This window comes from Anas acuta, unplaced genomic scaffold, assembly GCF_963932015.1.
Source record: "Anas acuta unplaced genomic scaffold, bAnaAcu1.1 SCAFFOLD_339, whole genome shotgun sequence".
Lineage (NCBI taxonomy): Eukaryota > Metazoa > Chordata > Aves > Anseriformes > Anatidae > Anas > Anas acuta.
The window spans coordinates 560-15469 of NW_027076325.1; the positions used below are offsets into that span (position 1 = coordinate 560).

The 14910-nt window shown below is 56.9% G+C and overlaps 1 protein-coding gene across 1 annotated transcript; it reads left to right on the top strand.

The window, feature by feature from the left end:
- Positions 1-914: 914 nt before the first annotated feature.
- Positions 915-14829, top strand: LOC137849296 (helicase SRCAP-like). Its single transcript, XM_068668824.1, has 7 exons — positions 915-945; positions 3204-3400; positions 6079-6193; positions 6323-6541; positions 10015-10194; positions 11736-11819; positions 14095-14829. The coding sequence occupies exons 2-7, from the start codon at positions 3210-3212 to the stop codon at positions 14812-14814; spliced, it is 1509 nt and encodes a 502-aa protein (XP_068524925.1). The 5' UTR covers positions 915-945; positions 3204-3209; the 3' UTR covers positions 14815-14829.
- The last annotated feature ends 81 nt before the right edge of the window (positions 14830-14910 follow it).

Sequence of the window (14910 nt, forward strand, 5' to 3'; positions counted from 1 at the left end):
GGAAAAAATGGGAAAAAAACGGGAGAAAATGGGGAAAAAATGGGGGAAATGGGGGAGAAATGGGGGGATTTGGGGGGGAAATGGGGGAAATGGACGCAGCACCCGCATGAGCAGAGACAGGTGACAGGGGGGGGGAAATGGGGGAAAAATGGGAGAAAATGGGAAAAATGGGGAAAAACAGGGGAAAATGGGGAAAATAGGGGGGGATTTGGGGGAGAAATGGGGAAAAAATGGGGGAAATGGGGGGGAAATGGACGGCAGCACCCGCGTAGAGCAGAGACAGGTGACGGGGGGGGACATGGGGACAATGGGGGGGGGAAATGGGGAAAAATGGGAGAAAATGGGAAAAAATGGGGGAAAATGGGGGAAATGGGGGAGAAATGGGGAAAAATGGGGGGAATGGGGAAAAAATGGGGGAAATCGGGGGAAATGGACGGCAGCACCCGCGTGGAGCAGAGACAGGTGACAGGGGGGAAATGGGGGAAAAATGGGGGAAAATGGGAAAAAATGGGGAAAAATGGGGAAAAATGGAAAAATGGGAAAAAATGGGGAAAAAACAGGAGAAAAGGGGGGGAAATGGGGGGAAATGGGGAAAATGGGGGAAATGGACGGCAGCACCCGCGTCGAGCAGAGACAGGTGGGGGGGAAAATGGGGGAAAAATGGAGAAAATGGGAAAAAATGGGAAAAAATGGGAAAAATGGGGGGATTTGGGGGAGAAATGGGGGAAATCGGGGAAATGGACGGCAGCACCCGCGTGGAACAGAGACAGGTGACAGGGGGGGAAATGGGGGAAAAATGGGAGAAAATGGGAAAAAATGGGGAAAATGGAAAAAACGGGAGAAAATGGGAAAAAAGGGGGGGAAATGGGGGAAAAAACAGGGGAAAATGGGGGAAATGGGGGAAATGGGGAAATGGACGGCAGCACCCGCGTGGAGCAGAGACAGGTGACAGGGGGGACATGGGGACACGGGGGGGGGAACATGGGGGGGGGACAAGGGGGAAAAAACAGGAGAAAATGGGAGAAAATGGGGAAAAAATGGAGGAAAAGGGGGGAAATAGGGGGGAAAAGGAGGGAAAATGAGGGGTGGGTTGGGGGGGAAATTTGGGTGGGGGGGACATGGGGACAATGGGGGGGACATGGAGGGGACAAGGGGACACGAGGGGACACGAGGGGGATAAAGGAGGTGGAGCAGGGGGAGGTGCAGGGGGGAAATGGGAGAAAATGGGGGGGTTTGGGGGGATTTTGGGGAAATTGTGGGGTTGGGGGGGGTGTGGGGGGGTTGGGGGGGTTTTGGGGGGAAAAAGTGGGGGTTTTGGGGGATTTGGGGGGGAAAAGTGGGGGTTTTGGGGATTTGGGGAAAAAGTGGGGGTTTTGGGGGAAAAAGTGGGTTTTTTTGGGGGAAAAAGTGGGGTTTGGGGGGATTTGGGGGGGAAAAAGTGGGGGTTTTGGGGGTTTTTGGGGAAAAAGTGGGGGGTTTTGGGGGATTTTTGGGGGAAAAGGTGGTGGTTTGGGGGGGATTTGGGGGAGAAGTGGGGGTTTTGGGGGAAAAAGTGGGGGGTTTTGGGGTTTGGGGGAAAAAGTGGGGGTTTTGGGGGATTTGGGGGGCTTGTGAGGGTCCATATATAGGATCGAGCCATTTGGGACCCCTTCCATGGGGTCCCCACCCCCCAAACCCCACCTATGGGGTCCTCACGTCCCCCCCACCCCCGAGACCCCCCCCCAACCCATTTTGATGTCTCTGGGCAAGATTTGGGTTCTCCATCACCTCCCATATAGGATTTCGACACCTTCTATATAGGATTTTGATATTTAGGACCACTTTTATGGGGTTTTCACCCCAAAAACCCCACCCAAAGACCACCCACGTCCCCCCCCACCCCCCGAGACCCCCCCCCAACCCGTTTTGACATCATCCTGGGCATAATCTGGGTGTCCCATCACCTTCTTTTATGGGATTTTCGACACCTTTTATATAGGATTTTGATATTTAGGGCTACTTTAATGGGGTTTTCACCCCCCAAATCCCACCCTATGGGGTCCCCATAACCCCCCCACCCCAAGACCCCCCCCCCCCAATTCATTTTGATGACCCCTGGGCAAGATTTGGGCAGGATTTGGGTTCTCCATCACCTTCCTTTATGGGATTTCGACACCTTTTATATAGGATTTTGATATTTAGGGCTACTTTTATGGGTTTTCACCCCAAAAAACCCCACCCTATGGGGTCCCCACGTCCCCCCCCACCCCAAAGACCCCCCCCCCCAATCCATTTTGATGTCCCCTGGGCAAGATTTGGGTTCTCCATCACCTTCCTTTATGGGATTTTCGACACTTTTTATATAGGATTTTGATATTTAGGACCCATTCCATGGGGTTTTCACCCCAAAAACCCCACCCCACAGCCCCCCCACGCCCCCCCCACCCCCAAGACCCCCCCCAACCCATTTTGAATCCTCCTGGGCAGGATTTGGGCAAGATCTCGGTTCTCCATCACCTTCCTTTATGGGATTTCGACACCTTTTATATAGGATTTCGATATTTAGGACCACTTTTATGGGGTTTTCACCCCAAAAAACCCCACCCTACAGCCCCCCCACGCCCCCCACCCACCCCAAGACCCCCCCCCAACCCATTTTGAATCCTCCTGGGCAGGATTTGGGCAGGATTTGGGTTCTCCATCACCTTCCTTTATGGGATTTTACCAGCTTTATATAGGATTTTGGTATTTAGGGCTACTTTTATGGGGTTTTCACCCCAAAAACCCCACCCCACAGCCCCCCCACGCCCCCCCCCACCCCAAGACCCCCCCCCAATTCATTTTGACGTCATCCTGGGCATATCTGGGTGTCCCATCACCTTCTTTTATGGGATTTCGACACCTTTTATATAGGATTTTGGTATTTAGGACCACTTTTATGGGGTTTTCACCCCAAAAACTCCACCCTATGGGGTCCCCATGTGTCCCCCACCCCAAGACCCCCCCCCCCAATTCATTTTGATGTCCCCTGGGCAGGATTTGGGCAAGATTTGGGTTCTCCATCACCTTCTGATATAGGATTTTGACACCTTTTATATAGGATTTTGATATTTAGGACCACTTTTATGGGGTTTTTCACCCCAAAAACCCCACCCTACGGGGTCTCCACACCCCCCCCACCCCAAAGACCCCCCCCCAACCCACCTCCCCCGTCCCCCCCGCAGGCCCTGATGGAGCGTTTCAACGCGGACAAGCGCATCTTCTGCTTCATCCTCTCCACCCGCAGCGGGGGGGTGGGCGTCAACCTGGCGGGGGCGGACACGGTGGTCTTCTACGACAGCGACTGGAACCGCCACATGGACGCCCAGGCCCAGGACCGCTGCCACCGCATCGGCCAGACCCGCGACGTCCACATCTACCGGTGGGTGACATTGTCATTTTGGGCCGTTTTGGGTCGTTTTGGGTCATTTTGGGTCGTTTTTTGGTCATTTTCGGTCATTTTTGGTCATTTTTGGTCATTTTTGGTCACTTTTTTCCCCAAACTCATGTTTTTTTGTTTTTTTTTTTTCCCCCAATGTCCACATCTACCGGTGGGTGACATCCCCCTTTTGTCACTTTTTGTCACTTTTTGTCCCTTTTTGTCATTTTTTGTCACTTTTTGTCATTTTTTGTCATTTTTTGTCATTTTTTGTCATTTTTCGTCACTTTTTTCCCCAAACTATTTTTTTTTGGGGGGGTTTTCCCCCGACGTCCACATCTACCGGTGGGTGACATCCCCTTTTCGTCACTTTTTGTCATTTTTTGTCATTTTTTGTCCCTTTTGGTCCCTTTTGGTCCCTTTTGGTCACTTTTGGTCACTTTTGGTCACTTTTGGTCATTTTTTGTCACTTTTTTCCCCAAACTCATTTGTTTTTGTTTTTTTTTTCCCCCGACGTCCACATCTACCAGTGGGTGACATCCCCATTTTTGTCACTTTTTGTCACTTTCTGTCATTTTTTGTCACTTTTTGTCACTTTTTGTCCCTTTTGGTCACTTTTGGTCACTTTTGGTCATTTTTCGTCACTTTTTTCCCCAAACTCAATTTTTTTTTACGGGTTTTTCCCCGACGTCCACATCTACCGGTGGGTGACATTGTCATTTTGGGTCGTTTTGGGTCGTTTTGGGTCGTTTTTGGTCATTTTGGGTCATTTTTGGTCATTTTTGGTCATTTTTCGTCACTTTTTTCCCCAAACTCAATTTTTTTTTACGGGTTTTTCCCCCGACGTCCACATCTACCAGTGGGTGACATCCCCGTTTTTGTCACTTTTTGTCCCTTTTTCTCCCTTTTTATCCCTTTTGGTCACTTTTTGTCATTTTTCGTCATTTTTTATCATTTTTTGGCACTTTTTTCCCCAAACTTATTTTTTTTTGTGGGGTTTTCCCCCAACGTCCACATCTACCGGTGGGTGACGTCCCCATTTTGTCACTTTCTGTCATTTTTTGTCATTTTTTGTCACTTTTGGTCACTTTTGGTCACTTCTGGTCACTTTTGGTCACTTTTGGTTACTTTTTTCCCCAAACTCATGTTTTTTTGGGGGGTTTTTCCCCCAATGTCCACATCTGCCGATGGGTGACATCCCCATTTTGTCACTTTTTGTCATTTTTTGTCCCTTTTTGTCCCTTTTTGTCATTTTTTGTCATTTTTTGTCCCTTTTTGTCACTTTTGGTCATTTTGGGTCATTTTTGGTCATTTTTCGTCACTTTTTTCCCCAAACTTATTTTTTTTTGGGGGGTTTTCCCCCGATGTCCACATCTACCGGTGGGTGACATTGTCACTTTGGGTCGTTTTGGGTCGTTTTGGGTCGTTTTTGGTCGTTTTTGGTCATTTTTGGTCGTTTTTTGTCATTTTTGGCACTTTTTTCCCCAAACTTATTTTTTTTTGTGGGGTTTTCCCCCGATGTCCACATCTACCGGTGGGTGACATTGTCATTTTTTGTCGTTTTGGGTCGTTTTGGGTCATTTTTTGTCATTTTTTGTCATTTTTGGTCACTTTTTATCATTTTTCGTCACTTTTTTCCCCAAACTCAAATTTTTTTTACGGGTTTTTCCCCCGACGTCCACATCTACCGGTGGGTAACATTGTCACATTGGGTCATTTTGGGTCGTTTTTGGTCATTTTGGTCATTTTTGGTCATTTTCGGTCATTTTCGGTCATTTTTGGTCACTTTTGTCACTTTTTTCCCCAAACTTATTTTTTTTCAGGGGGTTTTTCCCCCGACGTCCACATCTACTGGTGGGTGACATCCCCATTTTTGTCACTTTTTGTCATTTTTTGTCATTTTTTGTCCCTTTTTGTCACTATTGGTCTTTTTTTGTCATTTTTCGTCATTTTTGGTCACTTTTTTCCCCAAACTCATTTTTTTTGGGGGGGGTTTTCCCCCTACGTCCACATCTACCGGTGGGTCACATCCCCGTTTTGTCCCTTTTTGTCCCTTTTTGTCCCTTTTTGTCCCTTTTGGTCACTTTTGGTCACTTTTGGTCACTTTTCGTAATTTTTTGTCATTTTTTGTCACTTTTTGTCACTTTTTGTCACTTTTTTCCCCAAACTCAATTTTTTTTGGGGGGGGTTTCCCCCGACGTCCACATCTACCGGTGGGTGACATCCCCGTTTTGTCCCTTTTTGTCCCTTTTTGTCCCTTTTTGTCACTTTTTGTCATTTTTTGTCATTTTTTGTCAGTTTTTTCCCCAAACTCAATTTTTTTTGGGGGGGGTTTTCCCCCGACGTCCACATCTGCCAGTGGGTGACATCCCCATTTTGTCACTTTTTGTCACTTTTTGTCCCTTTTTGTCCTTTTTTGTCCCTTTTTTGTCATTTTTTGTCCCTTTTTGTCACTTTTTGTCTCTTTTTGTCACTTTTGGTCACTTTTTTCCCCAAACTCAATTTATTTTTGGGGTTTTTTTCCCCAACGTCCACATCTACCGATGGGTGACATCCCCATTTTGTCCCTTTTTGTCCCTTTTTGTCACTTTTCATCCCTTTTTGTCACTTTTTGTCCCTTTTTGTCCCTTTTTGTCACTTTTTTCCCCCAAACTCACCTTTTTTTGTTTTTTTTCCCCCAGGTTGATCAGCGAGCGCACGGTGGAGGAGAACATCCTAAAAAAAGCCAACCAGAAGAGGATGCTCGGGGACATGGCCATCGAGGGGGGCAACTTCACCACCGCCTACTTCAAGCAGGTGAGGGGACACTTGGGGACACTCGGTGACACTCGGTGGCACTCGGTGGCACTCGGTGGCACTTGGTGGCACTTGGGGATGACAAAAAGACCCCCCCGGTGACCCCCCTGTTGTCACCTTGTCCCCAAGCAAACCATCCGGGAGCTCTTCGACATGGCGCCCGAGCGGGACGGGGACACCAAGGAGAGGGACAAGGACAAGGACAAGGACAAGGACAAGGACAAGGACAGGGACAGGGACAGGGACAGGGACAGGGACAGGGACAGGGACAGGGACAGGGACAGGGACGGGCCGCAGGAGGAGGACGAGGACCCCGCGGCCACCCGGCGAACGCACATCCTGGAGCAGGTCAGATGCGTGTCCCCAACGTGTCCCCAATGTGTCCCCAACACGTCCCCAAAGTGTCCCCAACGCGTCCCCAATGCCTCCCCAACGCATCCCCAACGTGTCCCCAACGTGTCCCCAACGCATCCCCAACGCGTCCCCAATGTGTCCCCAACGCGTCCCCAAAGTGTCCCCAACGCGTCCCCAACGCCTCCCCAACGCGTCCCCAAAGTGTCCCCAATGCGTCCCCAACGCGTCCCCAATGTGTCCCCAACGTGTCCCCACCGCGTCCCCAACGCGTCCCCAACGCGTCCCCAACGTGTCCCCAACGTGTCCCCAACGCGTCCCCAATGACATTCCCAAAAATATCCCCATAATGTCCCCAACCGTGTCCCCACCGTGTCCCCAACCATGTCCCCAACAACGTTCCCAACGTGTCCCCAGTGACATTCCCAACAATGTCCCCAACGTGTCCCCAACGACGTCTTCGTGTCCCCAAGATGTCCCCAACCATGTCCCCAATGACATTCCCAACCGTGTCCCCAACGATGTCCCCAACGTGTCCCCAATGGTGTTCCCAACATGTCCCCAACGTGTCCCCAATGACGTTCCCAACCATGTCCCCAATGATGTCCCCAACGTGTCCCCAACCATGTCCCCAATGACATTCCCAACCATGTCCCCAACGATGTCCCCAACGCGTCCCCAACGCATCCCCAACGTGTCCTCAATGACATTCCCAACAATGTCCCCATAATGTCCCCAACTGTGTCCCCAACGATGTCCCCAACGATGTTCCCAACAATATCCCCAACCATGTCCCCAACAATGTCCCCAACGCGTCCCCAACGCATCCCCAACGTGTCCCCAACGCGTCCCCAACGCGTCCCCAACGTGTCCCCAACGCGTCCCCAACGCCTCCCCAATGCGTCCCCAAAGTGTCCCCAACGTGTCCCCAACGTGTCCCCAACATGTCCCCAATGTGTCCCCAACGCGTCCCCAATGCGTCCCCAACGTGTCCCCAATGATGTTCCCAACAATGTCCCCAACGCGTCCCCGATAATGTCCCCAATGACGTTCCCAACCGTGTCCCCAACGTGTCCTCGATGACATTCCCAACAATATTCCCAATGATGTCCCCAAGATGTCCCCAACCATGTCCCCAATGATGTCCCCAACCATGTCCCCAACAACGTCCCCAACGATGTCTTTGTGTCCCCAACGATGACCCCAACGTCTCCCCAACGTGTCCCCAACCATGTCCCCAGTGACATTCCCAACAGTATCCCCAACGATTGTCCCCAACGATGTCCCCAGCACCCCCATGGCCAGATCCTTGATGTCCCCCTTGATGTCACCCAATGTCCCCTTGATGTCCCCAACATCCTTTGATGTCCCAAACATCCTTTGATGTCCCCAACGTCCCCATGTCCTTATCCTTGATGTCCCCAACACCCCATAGCCCTTGACGTTCCGTTGATGTCCCCAAAACCCAACCTACATCCCTTGATGTCCCCAACGCCCCCTCATCCCTCAATGTCCCCTTGATGTCCCCAACATCCTTTGATGTCCCCAACATCCCCATGTCCCCCAATGTCCCCTTGATGTCCCCAACACCCCCATGGCCATATTCTTGACATCCCATTGACGTCCCCAACATCCAAACACCCCTTGATATCCCCAACACCCCAATGTCCCTCCATGTCCCCAACACCCCCTGCCGTCCCCAATGTCCCCATTGTCCCCCTGCTGTCCCCAACGTCCCCATGTCCCCTGATGTCCCCTTGATGTCCCCAACACCCCCATGGCCATATTCTTGACATCCCTTGACATCCCCAACACCCCGATGTCCCTCGATGTCCCCCACACCCCCCGCCGTCCTCGATGTCCCCGACATCCCCAGTGTCCCCATTGTCCCCCGATGTCCCCAACGTCCCCATGTCCCCATCCTTGACGTCCCCAACACCCAACCTACATCTCTTGACGTCCCCAATGCCCCCTCATCCCCCAATGTCCCCACCACCCCCATACCCCCTGATGTCCCCAATGTCCCCATTGTCCCCTGATGTCCCCAGTGTCCCCACATCCCCGATGTCCCCTTGATGTCCCCTATGGCCATATTCTTGACATCCCGTTGACGTCCCCAACACCCAACCTACACCCCTTGACGCCCCCAATGCCCCCTCATCCCCAAATGTCCCCACCACCCCCACACCCCTTGATGTCCCCATTGTCCCCCAACGTCCCCATTGTCCCCCTGATGTCCCCAACATCCCCATGTCCCCTTGATGTCCCCAACACCCCCATGTCCCCACGTCCTTATCCTTGATGTCCCCAACACCCAACCTACACCCCTTGACGCCCCCACCACCCCCACACCCCCCGACGTCCCCGATGTCCCCTGATGTCCCCAACGTCCCCATGTCCCCCAACGTCCCAATGTCCCCCAATGTCCCCTTGATGTCCCCAACACCCCCATGGCCATATTCTTGACATCCCGTTGACGTCCCCAACACCCAACCTACATCCCTTGACGTCCCCACCACCCCGATGTCCCCCACACCCCCTGACGTCCCCATTGTCCCCCGCCGTCCCCAACGTCCCCACGTCCCCCAATGTCCCATTGATGTCCCCAACATCCCCTGATGTCCCCCACGTCCCCATGTCCTCATCCTTGATGTCCCCAACACCCAACCTACACCCCTTGACGTCCCCACCACCCTGATGTCCCCCGACGTCCCCACCACCCCCACACCCCCCAATGTCCCCAATGTCCCCATTGTCCCCCAACGTCCCCGTTGTCCCCCTGACGTCCCCATTGTCCCCTGATGTCCCCTTGATGTCCCCAACACCCCTATGGCCATATTCTTGACATCCCTTGACATCCCCAACACCCCGATGTCCCTCGATGTCCCCCACACCCCCCGACGTCCTCGATGTCCCCGATGTCCCCAACGTCCCCGATGTCCCCAACGTCCCCATTGTCCCCCGATGTCCCCAACGTCCCCATGTCCCCATCCTTGATGTCCCCAACACCCAACCTACATCTCTTGATGTCCCCAACGCCCCCTCATCCCCCCATGTCCCCACCACCCCCTCATCCCCCGATGTCCCTTGATGTCCCCAATGTCCCCATTGTCCCCCGATGTCCCCTTGATGTCCCCTATGGCCATATTCTTGACATCCCATTGACGTCCCCAACACCCAAACACCCCTTGACATCCCCAACACCCCGATGTCCCTCCATGTCCCCAACATCCCCCAACATCTCCAATGTCCCCATTGTCCCCCGCCGTCCCCAACGTCCCCATTGTCCCCTGATGTCCCCAACGTCCCCATATCCCCATCCTTGATGTCCCCAACACCCAACCTACACCCCTTGACATCCCCTCCACCCCCACACCCCCCGCCGTCCCCAATGTCCCCAACACCCCCCGATGTCCCCAACGTCCCCGATGTCCCCAATGTCCCCCAACGTCCCCGTTGTCCCCCGGCAGGCGCTGTGCGGGGCGGAGGACCCCGAGGACATCCGGGCGGCCTCGCAGGCGCAGGCGGAGCGCGTGGCGGCGCTGGCCGAGTTCAGCGAGAGCCTCAGCCCCGAGGAGGAGCGCGGCGCCCCCGAGGCCGAAGAGGAGCTCTCCAAGGCCGAGCAGGAGATCGCCGCCCTCGTCGAGCAGGTGGGGGGGGGGGGGGGACAATGGGGACATGGGGGGGGACAATAGGGGGCATGGGGGACAGTGGGGACAATGGGGGACATGGGGACATGAGGACAATGGGGGGGGACATGGGGACAAGGGGGGGGATAATGGGGACAATAGGGGACAGTGGGGACAATAGAGGGCAAGGGGGGCATGGGGGGGGACACAATGGGGACAATGGGGGGACATGGGGACAATAGGGACATGGGGGGGACATGGGGACAAGGGGGGGACATGGGGGCATGGGGACATGGGGGGCACAATGGGGACATGGGGGGGACATGGGGGCATGGGGCGGAACAATGGGGACATGGGGAGGGCGTGGGGGGCATGGGGAGGGATATGGGGGGGACATGGGGACAATAGGGGGCATGGGGACAATGGGGACAATGGGGACAATGGGGGGACATGGGGACAATGGGGACATGGGGACATGGGGGGGACACAATGGGGAGATGGGGACAATAGAGGGCATGGGGGGCATGGGGGGGGACACAATGGGGACAAGGGGGGACATGGGGACAAGGGGGGACACGGGGGGGACACAGGGACACGGGGGGGACATAATGGGGACAGTAGGGACACGGGGGGGACATAATAGGGACAATGGGGGGACAATGGGGACATGGGGGGGACACAATGGGGAGATGGGGACAATAGGGACATGGGGGCATGGGGGGGACATGAGGGGGCATGGGGGGGACACGGGGACAATGGGGGACATGGGGACAATAGGGGGGGATATGGGGGCATGGGAGGGACATGGGGGGACACGGGGACAAGGGGGGGACAAGGGGAACAATAGGGACATGGGGGGGACATGGGGACAATGGGGGGGAAATGGGGGGGATGTGGGGGGACAATGGGGGGGACATGGGGGGACATGGGGATAATAGGGACATGGGGGGGACAGTGGGGACAATGGGGGGACGTGGGGGCATGGGGGGGACACAATGGGGGCACAGGGGGACACGGGGGGGACAATGGGGACATGGGGGATATGAGGGAGTGGCCAGGAGGGGAACGGGGGATGTGGGGATGTTGGGGACGTTTGGGGACATTTGGGGGTCTTGGGGACATTTGGGGACAGTGAAGACATTTGGGATATTTGGGGATATTGGAGACGGTTAGGGATATTTGGGGACATTTTGGGGTGTTGGGGACATTTTGGGCTTTAGGGGATGTCGATATTTAGGGATATTGGGGACATTGGGGGATTTGGGGCACATTTGGGATATTTGGGGCACATTTGGGATATTTGGGGACATTTGGGGACATTTGGGGACATTGGGGACATTTGGGGATATTTGGGGACATTTGGGGACATTGGGGACATTTAGGAATATTGGGACATCTGGGGACATTTGGGGTCAATGAGGACGTTTGGAGACATTTGGGGTCAATGAGAACATTTGGGGACATCGGGGACGTTTGGGGCCCACCGAGGTTGGTGGGGGGTGGATTTTGGGGCCATTTTGGGGGATTTTGGGTCCCCTGGGGGTGACACTGCGCTGCCGCAGCTGACGCCCATCGAGCGCTACGCCATGAACTTCCTGGAGGCCTCGCTGGAGGACGTCAGCCGCGAGGAGCTGAAGCAGGCCGAGGTGGGTGGGGGGCACCCATGGGTGCTGGGGGGGGGCGGGGGGATTCCCAGTATAAACCAGTAACAACTGGGGACAAACCAGTATGAGCTGAGGGCACCTACTGGTGTTGGGTCGGGGGATAAGGGACACCCATGGGGGCTGGGTATGGGGTGGGGGCACCCATAGGACCCTAAAATGGGTGGGGGGCACCCATGGGTGTTCTGGGGAGGGGCAGGGGGATTCCCAGTATATCCCAGTAACAACTGGGGAGACACCAGTATGAGCTGAGGGCACCTACTGGTGTTGGGTCGCGGGATTAGGGACACCCATGGGGGCTGGGTATGGGGTGGGGGCAGCCATAGGTTCCTAAAATGGGTGGGGGGCACCCATGGGTGCTGGGGGGGGGGGCGGGGGGATTCCCAGTGCCTCCCAGTTAGAACTGGGGACAAACCAGTATGAGCTGGGGGCAGCCACTGGTGTTGGGTCACGGGATTAGGGACACCCATGGGGGGCTGGGTATGGGGTGGGGGCACCCATAGGTGCCTAAAATGGGTGGGGGGCACCCATGGGTGCTCTGGGAGGGGCTGGGGGATTCCCAGTATATCCCAGTAACAACTGGGGACAAACCAGTATGATATGGGGGACACCTACTGGTGTACAACCACAGGATAAGGGACACCCATGGGGGGCTGGGTATGGGGTGGGGGCACCCATAGGTGCCTAAAATGGGTGGGGGGCACCCATGGGTGCTGGGGGGGAGGCTGGGGGATTCCCAGTATATCCCAGTAACAACTGGGGAGACACCAGTATGAGCTGAGGGCACCCACTGGTGTTGGGTCGTGGGATAAGGGACATCTACCAGGGTGTGGTTATGGGGTGGGGGCACCCATAGGTGCCTAAAATGGGTGGGGGGCACCCATGGGTGCTCCAGGGAGGGGCTGGGGGATTCCCAGTATATCCCAGTAACAACTGGGGACAAACCAGTATGAGCTGGGGGCACCCACTGGTGTTGGGTCATGGGATAAGGGACACCCATGGGGGGCTGGGTATGGGGTGGGGGCACCCATAGGTGCCTGATATGGGTGGGGGGCACCCATGGGTGCTCCAGGGAGGGAATGGGGGATTCCCAGTATATCCCAGTAACAACTGGGGACAAACCAGTATGAGCTGGGGGCACCCGCTGGTGTTGGGTCGCGGGATTAGGGACACCCATGGGGGGCTGGGTATGGGGTGGGGGCACCCATAGGACCCTAATATGGGTGGGGGCACCCATGGGTGCTCTGGGAGGATTCCCAGTATATCCCAGTAACAACTGGGGAGACACCAGTATGAGCTGGGGGCAGCCACTGGTGTTGGGTTGTGGGATAAGGGATGCCTATGGGGGTCTGGCTGTGGGGTGGGGGCACCCATAGGTGCCTAAAATGGGTGGGGGCACCCATGGGTGCTCCGGGGAGGGGCTGTGGGACTCCCAGTACCTCCCAGTACCAACTGGGAACACCCCAGTATGCCCTGGGCGCCCCCCACTACACCTCAAGCACCCCCCACGTGGGTCTGGCTGTGGGGTGGGGGCACCCCTAGGACCCTAATATGGGTGGGGGCACCCATGGGTGCTCCAGGGAGGGAATGGGGGATTCCCAGTACCTCCCAGTAACAACTGGGAACACCCCAGTATGACCTGGGTGCCCCCCAGTATGGGACAAGCGCCCCCCACATGGGTCTGGCAGTGGGGTGGGGGCACCCATAGGACCCTAATATGGGTGGGGGCACCCATGGGTGCTGGGGAGGGGCTGTAGGACTCCCAGTACCTCCCAGTTAGAACTGGGGACAAACCAGTATGACCTGGGGGTCACCCACAATGGGACAAGTGACACCCACAGGGGTCTGGTTATGGGGTGGGGGCACCCACAGGACCCTAATATGGGTGGGGGCACCCATGGGTGCTCCACGGGGTGCTGGGGGGCTCCCAGTACCTCCCAGTACCAACTGGTAACACCCCAGTATGCCCTGGCTGACCCCAACTACACCTCAAGCGCCCCCCACATGGGTCTGGCTGTGGGGTGGGGGCACCCATAGGACCCTAATATGGGTGGGGGGCACCCATGGGTGCTGGGGAGGGACTGGGGGACTCCCAGTACCTCCCAGTAAGAACTGGGGACAAACCAGTATAACCTGGGCGCTCCCCACTATGTGACAAGCTCCCCCCCCATGGGTCTGGCAGTGGGGTGGGGGCACCCTCACCCCCCCCCCGTGCCCCCAGCACCCATGGGTGCCCCCTTTTTTTGTCCCCCCCCCCCAGGAGCAGGTGGAGGCGGCGCGCAAGGACATCGACCAGGCCAAGGGCGAGGGGCGCTTCCGGCTGCCGGCCGAGGAAGAGGAGGAGGAGGAAGCAGCCCCGGGGGCCGGGGGGGCGCCGGGGACCCCGGGGGGGACCGACGAAGGCCCCGGGGGTCCCCGCAGACCCCCCCCGAAGGGCTCGGGGTCCCCCCCGACCCCTCCCGGAGCGCGCCGGCACCCGCGCCAGCCAACGGCTCCGGGCGGCCGCCACCGCCTCCCCCCGCCCGGCGACGTCACCCGGCGCCGCGGTGACGTCACACGGAGCCCCGGTGACGTCACACGCCACCCCGGTGACGTCACGCCCCGCCCCGGTGACGTCACGCCCCGCCCCGGTGACATCGACGCCGCAAGTCCCCGCGGTGACAACGCCGCCGACGTCACCGCCGCCAGCCCCCGCCGCCGCCCCGGTGACGTCACAACCGGCCCCGGTGACGTCAGAAGCGACGCCGGTGACGTCACACGCCGCCGCCGTGACGTCACAAGCAGCCCCGGCGACGTCCCCCGCCGCCCCCGCCGCCCCCCGCGCCCACCAAAGCACCGCCGACGACGTCACCGCCGCCACCGACGACGTCACCCGCCCGCGCCGACGACGTCACCCGCCCCCGCCGATGACGTCACCGCCTGCGCCGATGACGTCACCACCCTCGCCGGTGACGTCACCGCCCGCCCCCCCCCCCGCTGACTCTTCCCCCCTCCCCGGCGCCCGCCGCGGCGTCACCCCCGCCACCCCCATCCCCGCCCCCCGTCCCCTCCCCGGTGACGTCAGAACCCCCCAGCG

Excerpts from the sequence above, each read along its gene's own strand:
- LOC137849296 (XM_068668824.1), top strand. The coding sequence starts at position 3,210 with ATGGAGCGTTTCAACGCGGACAAGCGCATCTTCTGCTTCATCCTCTCC. Across the intron at positions 3,401-6,078 it reads CGCGACGTCCACATCTACCG|GTTGATCAGCGAGCGCACGG; the intron begins GTGGGTGACATT and ends TTTTTCCCCCAG. Across the intron at positions 6,194-6,322 it reads CCACCGCCTACTTCAAGCAG|CAAACCATCCGGGAGCTCTT; the intron begins GTGAGGGGACAC and ends CTTGTCCCCAAG.